This window comes from Salvelinus sp. IW2-2015, linkage group LG12, assembly GCF_002910315.2.
Source record: "Salvelinus sp. IW2-2015 linkage group LG12, ASM291031v2, whole genome shotgun sequence".
Classification (NCBI taxonomy): domain Eukaryota; kingdom Metazoa; phylum Chordata; class Actinopteri; order Salmoniformes; family Salmonidae; genus Salvelinus; species Salvelinus sp. IW2-2015.
Genome location: NC_036852.1, coordinates 2,269,799 through 2,285,020, shown reverse-complemented (window position 1 = coordinate 2,285,020; position 15,222 = coordinate 2,269,799). Strand labels below are relative to the sequence as shown.

Below are 15,222 nucleotides of genomic sequence, written 5' to 3'. Positions count from 1 at the left end.
TTGATATTATTGGGTGGCATCTGGCTAGATTTATGCAGTACTGTACCTTCATATTGCATATATCTACATCTATAAACAAAGTGAGATTGCTACGGCGCACACAATTTCAGATGGCCGTCTATGTGCTGAATCTTCTCACACCCACTAATGAGCAATCCAAGTTTGGTAGAGTAGCTGAAAGGCATTAAGCCCTGTTGCCTCAGTGGAGAGCATGGCCTCATGACCCCATTACCGAGTTCAACTGAGTTCAGCTGAGTTCAACTAGCCATCACATAATGACAACCACACCGATTGGATAAAACAACGTAATTATTTGCAAAACAAAAAGACGTACAAATCATTCGCTCCACCTACGAAGATTTAAACACCCTATAGAAGTCTTATTCTATCATCTCTGGTGCAAAATACCGTATGGACAGAGTCTCTTGTGAGGCATTCCTCTCCTTTGGCCACAAAGCAAATGTGTGTTAGCCAGGAGCTCTTTCATCTGGCCCATGTCAGTGTGTGTCCAGCCAGAAGCTATAGGGCAGACTTACACCCTCAGGAAAACTGAGTCAGAACCATGAAGCGTGGAGGAGGGATTACCATGGCAACAGATCKGRGTYCCATGGCAACMCATGCAAATGATTCAAACATGGGGAATTCGGGATATAGGGCATCCAAAGCTTACCAATGCAATGAGGGTGGCGCCTGCCCCAGCACACGCAACAATGTACAGGTGGAAAGACAGGTAGAACTGGAAAACATGGAGACCGATCTCTGGTTAGTGATGATACTTTCTTTGATTGACATTCATAAAATATGTCCTTTCCACAATCAGCCTCTGTATAATTGCAGTACAGTGATGAAGAATGTTATATTTTTGCGCTTTTGACAAATGTATATCCCAACAACAAAAAATAAGTAGTGAATAGGAAGGTTTATATGGTATTCCTATTATATGAGGTTCATGAATGTTCATATGATGTGCATAAAGATTTACAGGAGGAGGAGGGGGTTGCCGCTCTCACCTCGCTGGTGCTACAGATGTCTCCTAGTGTAGATCCGCAGGCTTTGCCGGGTGTCGCGTTCCATGGAATAATACCTAGACGATCAGGAACAAGAGATATCGGTTTAGGAGCGACAACTGTAGCTTTAAGACAGGCCCCATTCGGGGCAGAGTGGCCAATCACTTCAATTGTACAACATTTGGTGGGAAAACCAGTTGAGTTGACCTAATGCGATAGTAAATGTTAACACGTCCTCTCATTCAGATGTATAACTGTTTATACTATCTGCCATTAAAGAGGACAGATGATGCACTGCTTCAGGGTGATGGCAACAGTCGTAAACATGAAATGGATGTCGATGCAGTAAACGACTTAAACACCCTATAGATATTGACATGTAAAGGCTAAGTGTTATCAGCACCCGTAGCGAAGGCATAATGTTTATAAGATACAACAGAAACCACTGCCAAGTGGACGTACGTCACACTGCATTAGGCTCTTATGCAGGGCTATATCTATATATGGCTCATACACGGACGTGTTCTGCCGGACGCTATAGCAGAATGGCCGTCACATGAATATGGGTCATACTCCTAAACTCATGAACCAGGTTGACGTAATCACACGGATCAGTGTGTGTGTGTGTGTGTGTGTGTGTGTGTGTGTGTGTGTGTGTGTTACCGAGTGACACTCACCGTACTGCCTGACGTCCACACAGATGGAGTCCGGATCGGTGATGTTGGCCATGGGGGACTTCATGGCAGCACAGGTAGTCCACATGTTGTAGAAGAGGAAGACTGGGATGGCTGAGAAGCCAAAGATCCCCAGGAAGGCCAGGGCCAGGATATATGTAAGGAACACAAACTGATGAAGAGAGAGAGAGAGGAGTTAGTAAAATCAGCATCCTCGTCATCATCGTTATCGTCAATCATCATACAAGCATTTCGCAACACCCGCAATAACATCTGCTAAAAATGTGTGTCTAATTCAATTTGATTTGATCATCGTCATTTATCATCATCATCATCGTCGTCATTGTCATTGAAATCTACTGCTACTGCTATACAAAACACTGTACTATGTATAACTATCCCTCAATACAACGTCACCTAATGACCGAGGATATTTAAAACCAAGCTCGTCATCATCCTCATCACCATATCGTCATCCACATTTCCCTGATACATGACACAGTGCTGGTTAGAAGGGTGGAGAAAGTTTCATACGACGTTAGCTTGACGACACTCAGGAGAATAGAACCGTCCTCATAGCAGCCTTAAAGGCTGATGTTACTGGACATCTGCAGCAATTACACTAAACAGGCTAGAGAGGACAAACTGTGCCAGTTACCCTCCAGGGTGTGTGTGTGTACAGCTGTATGTGTGTAAATGCACGCACAGCATGTGTGTGTGGTTGTACGTGTGTGCATGTATGCACGTGACTGCACGTGTGTGTGTGTGTGTGTGTGTGTGTGTGTGTGTGTGTGTGTATATATGAGTGCAATATGTGTGTGTGTGTGTGTGTGTGTGTATATATGTATACATACATGCATGCATGCATGCGTGACCGTATTTGTGTGTGACCATATGGGTGTGTGTGTATTCATGTCTCACCGTGGCTGTGATGCAGCGGCCACACACGGTGGTCTTGAACTGGCTCTGCAGCTCCTTCTTGACGGCGCTGGTGGTGTAGAAGCCCTCAGCCAGCAGGATGATCCCATAAACAAAGAAGAAGGAGGCGATGCCATAGATGACGTACTGCATGGTCTGGATCCTGCTCGGACGGATACAGTAAAGAATGTGAAGACAGGCACATTCCTATTGAATAACCTGGATAAGACTTGTTCAAAGACATATACATTTACAAACTTTTACAAACACCACCCCCCCAGACACACACACAACTTACACGATGGTGAGGGTGGCGTGGTCAGTGGTGATCTGGGAGAAGTGGTTCTCCAGCATGGTCAGTGTGCCGGTCAGCGCCACATGACCACACCCGCAGAACAGAGCCACGCCCGAGAAACAGAGGATGGTGGCCACCAGSGAGGCGTAGGGCACGCCGCCCAGACACTTGATGCAGCATTCGAAGCAACCTGCAGYGGGAGACAGAGAGCACCTTGCTTAGAAGGAGCAAAGAACTACACAGTTGGTCAACGTTTTTTTGTTGTTGAGCTACATTAGCCTAGAACTCAGCCTCTTGCTCCATTATAATGTAGGCACACATTGGAACTATACTATGTCTGTTTTTGTCCTGGAGAGCAACGCTCACTGCTTAATTAATCATGAATTAGTGAATTCATAAATGCTAAATGCGATCTGATTTAGCAGCCCATGTCATATCTGACTGAGAAAGGGATTCACTGTATGCTGTAGCCTGAAACCCTTGAGGATTAGCATTCTTGCTAACCTGTGTTGAGTAAACAATGCTTGACAGAAACAACCAACTCACATTTACAGTAAAGTTGATACAGTAGTCTCATTGTCTCCAACCAAGAGCCACAACATGTCATCTCTTCATCCATCTCAACCATATCGGAACCATTTTCACTTCATCATTGCAACTTTCCCAGTTAGAATTGACACGCTCAAGCACCCAGGAGTGTTACATTTTACATGTGTTCGTTAGTACGAGCTCACATCTTCCCCTCTACTTCCCCCCAAAAGAATCCCTTTCCTTTGTCTTCATAGAGAAACATACACAAAGCCCTTTTGACCAATGGCATGAATAATGCACCGTCTAATTCTAAATMMATCCCTTTTAACCAATGGCATAAATAATGCACGGTCTAATTCTAAATAAATGATTGCTACTTATTGTCAGAGCAGTGGTTTCTGGGCCACAGGCAAACAGACCTGGGCCGTGTTCATTAGGCACCAAACGGAAGAAAACGGACTGAAACAGGGAGGGACTACCTGAACTTGTTTTTGTTTTCAGCTTGTTTTCGTTTTCCACTGCAARGCGTTTTGCTACGGTGTGCCATAATGAATACGACCCGGATGTGTGGAACTGCCGCTAGTTCAAATCCTCCCCAGCACACAGAGTGGTCAGATCTCCTACTGGGTGTTCATAGAACGAATACAGAACCAATGCTAACCAGTGCTAGCACCACGAGATGCTAGCGTTGACCTTTGACTTCAAGCATTGCTAGACTAGATCCCTGACCAGTCCTCTGTGCACAGCACCCAGTCATACCATCTGATGGAGACTACTAGTTCAACACAGGCAGGATGAGAGAGTTATGAGGGGTATACTATATCAAATAGTACTGTGTCATATGGTGAGTCAATGGTACGCTGATATTTTGCTTTGCCAATGGCAGCTACAAAACTCCACAAAATCAAAACTCTATAGCGTAGCCATGGCTTCTATTCTATTTGTTTTGTTTCAAGACCATTCAATCTGACTGACGTCGCATCGGCAGTGCACTGTGATAAGCTCACAAAGGGAGGCAGTGGAGCGGGTTTGACAGTGCTATGGTTGCTGGATCCTCAGAGAAGGAGGCACAGCAGTGTTGTTAGAGGGGAAAAGAAGGAACGAAGGAAAGAAAAATGAGGGGYAAAAAACACATTACATTGAACACAAGTGCTAAGGCTTATGTAACTGCCCGTTATAAATAGCATTGCAAACGTGGGACGTTACTCTGGGAAGAGATTGCACTCTCTTACATGTGCCACTGTTTCCATGACAACCTGCRCCAATTGGCATCTCTCACACTAATTACAGACAGGCAAATATCTTCAGGAGCGTTATGGCTCTTGCTTTCACAGTTATTCCTCCAAATAAACAAGTCCTTTGTGATTTTATCATTTTACATTTTGGAGGATGTAGCCATAGTTCATTTGTCATACTCAATTGATGAGGCTGAAATGAATGTCGGGACAGACCCCGACTGAAAAGAAGGGGCCTATAGGCTATTCCGTTTCTATAGTGACGGGTGACAGAGTTGACTCTTAATGACATCCACAGGCCAACATCAATGGCATCCCATAATATCAGGCAAAGCATTTAGTCGCCGTCATTAGCGTTGCTTCCAACTGACGATTCACAGGACTATGGACTTCAACATCAACTGGATATCAACGGTTTGCTACAGGCATTGAGTGCTACAGAATCTTGCCTGCATGCTAGGCCTAATAGTAATACTTCCAGACAGCACTAAGGTTGGCTTATCCAGAAAACACAAAGGGTTAAACCTAAGAGGCAGCTGCTGCTGAGCGAGAAGCTGAGACTCCAAGATGAGGCGTTGGTTGGTTGCATAAGAGTACGGAGATGGAGCGAGCGTTGTATAATGGATCTCTATCCCATTCATGRTAATGAAGTACCAAGGCAAGGCATGGATGGACGTGTCGGGGCACTAACTACTAACTCCTACCATCTCAGCGGAAAACCAGGCTAAATGACGGAACGCCAAACGGGTTGGTCGATATGGAACAACTAGGTCTGGTTCCCCTGACTTGTGCCCCTAGTCAAAAGGACAAATGGAATGGTCTACTTCCATCTCAAAAGACAACCATCCTGGCAGAGCTCAAAAGGGATTGGTCGAAATGGGACAAACAGGTCGGGCCCCCTTCAGTCTTGTGCCCCCTTGTCAAACGGAATGTTCCACTACTACTTCACTTCCTGCTTTAAACTAGGGGCCTCATCCGGTGCTAGGCTGCCTGTGGCGATGCCAGCTGAGAGTTTATCATCACAGTTAAAGTGCACTAATGGGAAACAGACAGGCATGAGCGGACGGCCTTGGCGGACCAGAACGGAAATCGATGGGCTATTCATTAGAGGCGAATTCAGGTGACAGAGCGAGGTCGAGTCCATCTTTCTCACTTTGCCCTGCTTCTCTCTGGGGTGAAATATGAGAACTACAGGGCCCCAATAGAGCTATGGACAGAGACCTCAGACCAGACACAAGGTTATATATATATATGCCCAGTAGAGCTATGGACAGAGACCTCAGACCAGACACAAGGCTATATATCTATATGCCCAGTAGAGCTATGGACAGAGACTTCAGACCAGACACAAGGTTATATATCTATACGCCCAGMAGAGCTATGGACAGTGAAAGAGATTTGCGTCTGTTCATATCTGGCATCAGGACAAAATGTGATTCAGAGTCCCCGAATATATTTTAAGTATTTTTAATTAAACTCAAACTTATAAATGGTAAATGCAATTTTCGTATATACGGGTTCGCTGTTTCACCACGCAGGATGAACAGAGAACTATGGAATGTACTCACAATAGTAGTTTTTATACTATGACAATTTTATTCTCAACGTGTCCAGTTGGCCTATCACAGTAGAGGCTGGGCGTGGTTTAGACTTTGCCCCCCTTTTGCTGGCCCTTTGTCCAAGCTCCTTGGCGCGTTCCTTTGTCCACATCTGGTTGTTGGGTAGATTAGCTCCGTCTTGGGTCTGTCGATTCTACACTAAAACAGTTCCTAATATGGTATTGTCCAGTATTCTAAACTCTTGGTTGGTCTAGAGAGCTGCACCCCTCCCCTCTCCAGACTGTCCACAACTTTTATGGCCTGTGTTGGTCAGTCCTTTCACCTACACACCCACACCCCTCTGTATAGTTTGTGTATGTGTGTAACAAAACAACATTCATTTTCAACCTATATGCTACCAGGCTATTATGCTTAAACATAAATCCTAACAACAGAGACTTCAGACCAGACACAAGGTTATATATCTATACGCCCAGTAGAGCTATGGACAGAGACATTGTGGGGTTTTGCTAGGCTTAGCGTGCTAAAATAACTATAAACTAMAAGGATTTTACATTAATTAAAGTTTAAGCTACTGACTCATGTAGGCCTGACAATTTGTCTTTGTTCTCAGGAGTAARAGTTCTCATAGCCTAACCATGGGGCCACAGCCTGAAATATGTGTGTGTATGCAACAATGTACAAGGCCATAAGATATGAACAAAAGTGTGAAATGTGTGTGTGTGCTGGAAGTAACAGTTAGCCCCAGATAAGTGTGCTGGGAAGCTGTAGTTAGCCTTGAGCGAGAACAGTGGGCTTTGTATACAGGTGCAAATAGCTCAGACAATGTTGCAGAGCTGTCTGACCTCAGTCTTTGGGGTGAGGGAGCGTAATCTACACAGCAACAGCGTCGGGACATCACATGCGCTAAGGGGCTAGGACTAGCTTAAGCGCCAACACCAACGATAGGCTGGGTGAGTCTAAACCACGCCCAGTCTCTACTCTGACAGGCCGGCTCGGAAGCGGGAACTATCTCTGTCATGAGTATATTATAATATCTTTGTCAGGAACAAGTGTCTTCTCTGTTTTCATCCTGCGTGATGTTACAGTGAACCCGTATATACGGAAATTGCATTTGCCATTTATTAACTTTTGAATMAAACAATTATTTTAACCAAGTTCAGGTGTGCTATTGTTCCTATCTCAGTTGAACCTTCGCAGCCTTTACAACCTCAGACCAGACACAAGGTTATATATCTATACGCCCAGTAGAGCTATGGACAGAGACCTCAGACCAGACACAAGGTTATATATCTATACGCCCAGTAGAGCTATGGACAGAGACCTCATACCAGATACAAGGCTATGTCTAGTTCTCCACCTTCAATGATTCCGATGTTGTTTGGGTGGAATTTGACACTTTTTTATACAACCAACCTTCAACCCATTCAGATAGACAGAGTATGAAAAACCTACTATGGGTATATTTACAATTATAAACTGGGTGGTTCGAGCCATGAATGCTGATTGGCTGACAGCCGGATATGACAAAACATTTTTGTCTTACTCTCGTAATGACGTTGGTAACCAGTTTATAATAGCAATAAGGAACCTCAGGGGTTTGTGGTATATGGCCAACATACCACAGCTAAGGGCTGTATCCAGGCACTCCGTGTTGCGTTGTGCATAAAAACAGCCCGTGGCCATATACCACACCCCCTCGGGCCTTATTGATTCATTATAGCGTTTGGTGAAGTATGGGAGCCTACGAGGCTCAGTTGGAGAATTACAATGGCAAAATAGGAAACTGTCTTTCGTTTGTGGCCMATTTTTCTGCCAGCAGTGAGAGAATAGCAAGGGTCTCCAAAGCCTCTCGCAAACAACCCCTCTCAGTACAGTGGTTCTGCTGTCAAGAAGTTCAGCCTACTGCTTTGTGATGTAAGAGAGGGGGGAGAGACAAAAAAATCTGAGAGAAAGCGAATGGGGCAGAGAGAGAAAGTAAGATGAAGAGAGAGAAAGACAGAGATAGACAGAGAGAGAGAGAGAAAGCAAATGGGAGAGAGAGAGAGAGTGAGAGTAAGCAAAGAGCATTTATTTTGGCCCGGGGGCCAGTGAATAGTGGTTGCCATGGCAGCATGTTACCCACGACCCAGTTGAGCGGAGCCTGTAGCTAGCTGACTACATCCCTCCACAGCTCCTCGCTTTCCTTCCCACGAGTACACAGCAGAAGGACGTGAACTCCCCCTCGGGGGTCAGAGCAGAGGGTTCAGGGATGGGGACATATGACTCCGAACCTCAACCTGAGCATGGTCTGAACGAGGTAGAGGAGAATGTGCATGGTCCAAAAGTGGTCTGAGCACTGTCAGCCGGTCCCAATTCACTCTCTACCCCTTTCCTTTGGCTCTTCAATGCAGATCTATAAGATGGAAGCAATATATCTCCACCACTACACTGCTTATACCTATCCAGACCCTTCAGATCTGCAAACATCGAAGGGGTAAGGACGGTTAGGGGGGAATTGGGACCAGCTGTGAGAGTACACTAAACCTGTTGTTAGAGGCTCTGTGACTACGCCTACATCCATTATTCATTAGTCAGGTGATTGGTGATTGGTTTAATCCCATTTGGAAAATGGGGCATCCACAGCCAGAGGAAAAGCCACTTTAACGTTCATACGTTGATGGGTAAAAAAACTAAAGCTCTGAAAAAGGACACCTATTTAAAATAGCTACTGTACTTGATACTTTTCCAAGGGGATTTTCCTGCTCCAAATTATGAATCACATTATGACACATTACTAAATATGAGACATTATGATGAAATGTTACAGTGACACAGCTTAAAGCAAATGTACAACATATTTGTCAACTCTACATTGACTAGTTTTAGCGTCTAATAAAGTCGGTTATAATGACTAGCCTTGTGAATATTTCACCGCCAGTCTGTTCTCTTGCCTCAGGGGTTATTCCAGTTTAGAAGCTCCGTATTCATTATAGGACAACTTCCTCTTGCATTGCATTGTGGGAAGATTCCCAACAGAGCTGTGTGGATCACCAAAGAGAGACATGTCCTTTCTACAATAAGAAAAAAATAGCTCCGTCAATGAGGCGTCGATGAAAGAGAAACCCCATCTGTTAAAAAGTGAACAGGTTTGGGGTGGAAAACAGGCTCACGGCACGTGTCATGATTAGAGATTTGTCGAATTTTAATAAATGATGACTAATACTTTCAGTATGTTCTGATATTTTAGGCTACTCCGTGTTTCTCATGTAGCAGTATGTTATATCCCTACTCTACAACTGCCAAGCACAACGATATAGACCAAATAAATAGTGAAATCCAACGGTTTTAACGACACATGACAGCATGTTTCGGGATAATTCTGTCGGATATCAAAGGACGGTACAGTTAAGAGGATCACATGTGAAAAGTGACCTCCATCAAACTTCTCTTCCATATCCAGAGAACCTTTTCCCCTGACCCTGATCTGGTCTACATCCTATAGCCAAGTTCTGACCCTGGTCCAGCATTAATATGAAGGACACTAGGCAACAAGGTCCGCATCTGCTCACGCATAATTAAGTGTAATGAAGTGTACAGCTTTTAAATCCCCCCCTCAGCACTCGTCTACTACACTCCTATAATTTGATAAATACTTTATCCCAGCAGTGATCCCTAACCCTGTGCACATACTGTAGCCTTCGCTCTCGGTCTCCCTGCCTGCCTGTCTCCCTGCCTGCCTGTCTCCCTGCCTGCCTGTATCCCTGCCTGTCTGTCCCCCTTCCTGCCTGTCTGTCCCCCTCCCTGCCTGTCTGTCCCCCTTCCCGCCTGCCTTCTTGCCTGCCTGCCTTCTTGCCTGCCTGCCTTCTTGCCTGCCTGCCTTCTTGCCGTCTCTTATACACATCTAGATGTGTATAAGAGACAGGTGCAGGGGACTCCCATCATACACACATTAATATACAACCATACACATATGCACACAGAGAACTACCTCTATGCAGTCAGGCACATGTAAATGACATATACCCAGCTAGCACATTTGGTTTCTTGGAAGTTGTGGGAATGTATGTTTTTGGTTTCCCATTGATTCTGGGAACGAAGCCATACGTTTCCCGACAGGTAAAACTGAGAACATTCAGCCTATTCTGGGAACATACATTTTTACATTGCAGGGAGGTTCTGAGAACATCTTGCTATGGTTACCTGAACGTTTTCCTGGGAGGTTTTATTAATTCATTTGCTTAGGCATTAATCATTCAAACATTTATTGTTGATTCTGGCACAGCATCAGTGAGATTTGAAGCTATGATCTTCTGCTCTCTATCCATGGAATTAGTCCACTGAGCCACCAGGATGGAGCTAGAATGCCATGTTATTTATTTTAAACTCAAAGCTGTTCATTTTAGTTTATTCAAACAGACCCTGTTTCAAAGGAAACAAGCACTCATTAAGATCAGATGTGGCCAATTAGTGGGTGCGGCCAACACACCTGAAAATACTTAACAAGACAYAGGATAGAGAGTTTTGTTGASGCTGAGAATAGAATGTACATATTTTTTTATAATATTTTTTGAACGTTACTAATGCTTTCTTGCAGTTTTTATGGAACGTTTTCTTAATGTTCTGAGAACATCACTTTAAATAGAACCATGAGGAAACCTGCAGAAAACGTTATGCCAAAGTACTAAAATTCCCACAAAAAAACATTGTTTCTTAGCGTTCTTGGAACAATTTGAGAAACCTGCAGGAAACGTTATACTGAAATTCACACCTAAGTAACATATGGTTCTCGGAACATTATGTGCTAGCTGGGTATCCTGCACCATTCCCAGAACATCGTGGGAAGGTTGTATGCAAAATAACCATAGGACAACTACACTCTCACCAAGCTCTAAGAAACATATGGTTCTCAGAATGTTATGTGATAGCTGGGAAATCACGTAAACATACAAATACAAAAGTACACATGGCCTAAACAGCTAAACACACACACACACATACACACACACTTCGAGACAAGTGTGTGTGTGTGTAACACTGAACCATGCATGAGAGCACTAGCAGTTCCGGACAACAGTGTGATCACGCTCTCCATAGCCGACGTGAGTAAGTCTTTTAAACAGGTTAACATTCACAAGGCCGCAGGGCCAGACGGATTGGAGCAAGTGTCTTCACTGATATTTTCAACTCTGCCTGATCCAGTCTGTTATACCCACATGTTTCAAGCAAACCACCATAGTCCCCGTGCTCAAGAACGCCAAGTTAACCGGTCTAAATGACTATTGCCCCTTAGCACTCACAGTTGTAGTCATGAAATGTTTTGAAAGGTTGGTCATGGCTCACATCAACACCATCATCCCAGACACCCTGGACCCACTCCAATTTGCATACCACCCCAACAGATCCACAGATGAGTGCAATAGAGATTCCGTCCACACTGCCCTTTCCCACCTGGCCAAAAGGAACACCTACGTGAAAATGCTGTTCATTGACTACAGSTCAGTGTTCAACAACATAGTGCATTCCAAGCTCGTCACTAAGATAAGGACCCTATTATTAAACACTTCCCTCTGCAATTGGATACTGGACTTTGACGGGCGGCCCATCCGCCATGCTGAACCTCAACACAGGGGCCCCGCAGGGGTACGTGCTGAGTCTCCTCCTGTACTCCCTTGTTCACCCACAACTGCGTGGTTGCACACAACTCCAACAACATCATTAAGTTTGCTGATGACACGACGGTGGTAMGCCTGATCACCGAGGACAATTACACAGCCTATAGGGAGGAGGTCAGAAACCTGCCTGGCAGTGTGGTGCCAGAACAACAACCTTTCCCTCAACGTCAGCAAGACAAAGGAGCTAATCGTGGACTACAGGAAATGGAGYGCCGAGCACACAAACCTACATGTACATACTAGAGGTCGACCGATTCTGATTTTTCAACGCCGATACCAATACCGATTATTGGAGGACCAAAAAAAGCCGATACCGATTAATCGGACGATTTTTATATACATATTTGTAATAATGACAATTACAACAATACTGAATTAACAATGAAKACTTTTATTTGAACTTAATATAATACATCAATACAATCTATTTAGTCTCAAATAAATAATGAAACATGTTCAATTTGGTCTAAATAATGCAAAAACAAAGTGTTGGAGAAGAAAGTAAAAGTGCAATATGTGCCATGTAAAAAAGCTAACGTTTAAGTTCCTTGCTCAGAACATGAGAACATATGAAAGCTGGTGGTTCCTTTCAACATGGGTCTTCAATATTCCCAGGTAAGAAGTTTGAGGTTGTAGTTATTATAGGACTATTTCTCTCTATACCATTTGTATTTCATATACCTTTGACTATTGGATGTTCTAATAGGTACTTTAGTATTGCCAGCCTAATCTCGGGAGTTGATAGGCTTGAAGTCATAAAAGTCATAAAAGAGCTGCTGGCAAACTCCATAAAGTGCTGTTTGAATGAATGCTTACGAGCCTGCTGCTGCCTACCACCGCTCAGTCAGACTGCTCTATCAAATCATAGACTTAATAATATAATAACACACAGAAATACGAGCCTTAGGTCATTAATATAGTAAAATCCGGAAACTATCATTTCGAAAACAAAACTTTATTCTTTCAGTGAAATACGGAACCGTTCCGTATTTTATCAAACGGGTGGCATCCATAAGTCTAAATATTGCTGTTACATTGCACAACCTTCAATGTTATGTCATAGAATTCTGGCATAATTAGTTTGCAACGAGCCAGGCGGCCCAAACTGTTGCATATACCCTGACTCTGCGTGCAATGAAACGCAAGAGAAGTGACACAATTTCCATAGTTTAATATTGCCTGCTAACATGATTTAAAAAAAACTAAATATGCAGGTTTAAAAAAATATACTTCTGTGTATTGATTTTAAGAAAGGCATTGGTGTTTATGGTTAGGTACATTTGTGCAACGATTGTGCTTTTTTCGCAAATGCACTTTTGTTAAATCAACCCGCGTGTCACGTTCCTGACCTTATTTCCTTTGTTTTGTCTTTGTTTAGTTGGTCAGGACGTGAGCTGGGTGGGCATTCTATGTTATGTGTTTCTATGTTGGGTTCATTTTCAATTAGCCTGATATGGTTCTCAATCAGGGGCAGGTGTTTTACGTTTCCTCTGATTGAGAACCATATTAAGGTAGGCTGTTCTCACTGTTTGTTTGTGGGTGATTGTTCCTGTGTCAGTGTTTGTGACACACGGGACTGTTTCGGTCGTTTGTTCGTTCGTGTGTACGTTCCTGTTCGTGCGTTCTTGTTTTATGTTCTCAAGTACAGGTCTGTTCACGTCGTTTATTATTTTGTATTTTGTCAAGTGTTCTTCGTGTTCGTCTTTCTTTAAATAAATCATTATGTATTCAACCCACGCTGCATATTGGTCCGATACTTGCTCATCCTCAGACGAGGAGGAGGACGAGCCTAACACCGCGTTTGGTGAAGTTGGCTATCTTTGTTAGGAAGAAAAGTCTTCACACAGTTCGCAACGAGCCAGGCGGCCCAAACTGCTGCATATACCCTGACTCTGTTGCACAGAACGCAAGAGAAGTGACACAATTTGCCAATTTGCCAGGCAATATTAACTAAATATGCAGGTTTAAAAATATATACTTGTGTATTGATTTTAAGAAAGGCGTTGATGTTTATGGTTAGGTACACATTGGTGCAATGACAGTGCTTTTTTTGCGAATGTGCTTGTTAAATCACCCGTTTGGCGAAGTAGGCTGTGATTCAATGATAAATTAACAGGCACTGCATCGATTAAATGCAACGCAGGACAAGCTAGATAAACTAGTAATATCATCAACCATGTGTAGTTAACTAGTGATTATGTTAAGATTGACAGTTTTTTATAAGATACGTTTAATGCTAGCTAGCACCTTACCTTGGCTCCTTGCTGCACTCGCATAACAGGTAGTCAGCCTGCCATGCAGTCTCCCCATGGAGTGCAATGTAATCGAGACCATGATCGGTGTCCAAAAATGCAGATTACCGATTGTTATGAAAACTTGAAATCGGCCATTCCGAATAATCGGTCGACCTCTAGTACATACTGTATTACCTCAATCAAGTTCCAAGTTTTAATGTCACATGCACAAGTACAGTGAAATGTCTTTCTTGCTAATTTAATCAAACACGCCAACTACACTGACTCTGTACCGGTACTCCTTGTATGTAGCATAGCATCGTTATTGTTATTTATTGTGCTATTTTATTGTGTTACTATTTTGTTTTTAGCTATATTTGGGTATCTATTACTTTTATTCTATCAATTTTCATACTTTTTAACTGCATTGTTGGGTAAGGGCTCGTAAGTAACCATTTCACGGTAACGTCTACAACTTGTTGTATTCGGCGCATGTGACAAATCAAATTAGATTCCTTTTTTTTTTTTGACACACACACACACACACACACACACACANCCCCAACACTCTACTCAGCAAACTGGATGTAGTCTATCACAGTGCCATCCGTTTTATGACAAAAGCCCCATATACTACCCACCACTGCAACCTCTATGCTCTCGTTGGCTGGCCCTCGCTTCATATTCGTCACCAAACCCACTGGCTCCAGGTCATCTTTAAGTCTTTGCTAGGTAAAGCCCCGCCTTATCTCAGCTCACTGGTCACCATAGCAGCACCCACCCGTAGCACGCGCTCCAGCAGGTATATTTCACTGGTCACCCCCAAGCCAATTCTTCCTTTGGCCACCTTTCCTTCCAGTTCTCTGCTGCCAATGACTGCAACGAATTGCAATTATTTTATTTTTTTAATGGCTGAAGCTGGAGACTCATATCTCCCTCACCAACTTTAAGCATCAACTGTCAGAGCAGCTCACAGATCATCGCTTCTATGGCCTATTTATTACCTACCTCCCTACTCTTCTACATTTGCACACACTGTACATAGATTTTTATATTTTTCTTTTCTGTTATTGACTGTACGTTTGTTTATGTGTAACTCTGCGTTGTTGTTTTTG

General features: G+C 43.5%; 1 protein-coding gene across 5 annotated transcripts in view; it reads right to left on the bottom strand.

Annotated features, from left to right (window-relative positions):
- The window catches only part of LOC111970880 (neuronal membrane glycoprotein M6-b-like), a 178,180-nt gene that overhangs the window by 4,260 nt on the left and 158,698 nt on the right, over window positions 1-15,222 (bottom strand). For all 5 annotated transcript variants that reach the window (XM_023997619.2, XM_023997616.2, XM_023997618.2 and 2 more), the window contains exons 2-6: window positions 2,898-3,084; window positions 2,603-2,762; window positions 1,685-1,853; window positions 1,011-1,084; window positions 671-736 (exon numbers count right to left, since the gene is read on the bottom strand). In XM_023997619.2, the coding sequence (XP_023853387.1) occupies window positions 671-736; window positions 1,011-1,084; window positions 1,685-1,853; window positions 2,603-2,762; window positions 2,898-3,084 (656 nt within the window). The remainder of the gene's footprint in view (window positions 1-670; window positions 737-1,010; window positions 1,085-1,684; window positions 1,854-2,602; window positions 2,763-2,897; window positions 3,085-15,222) is intronic.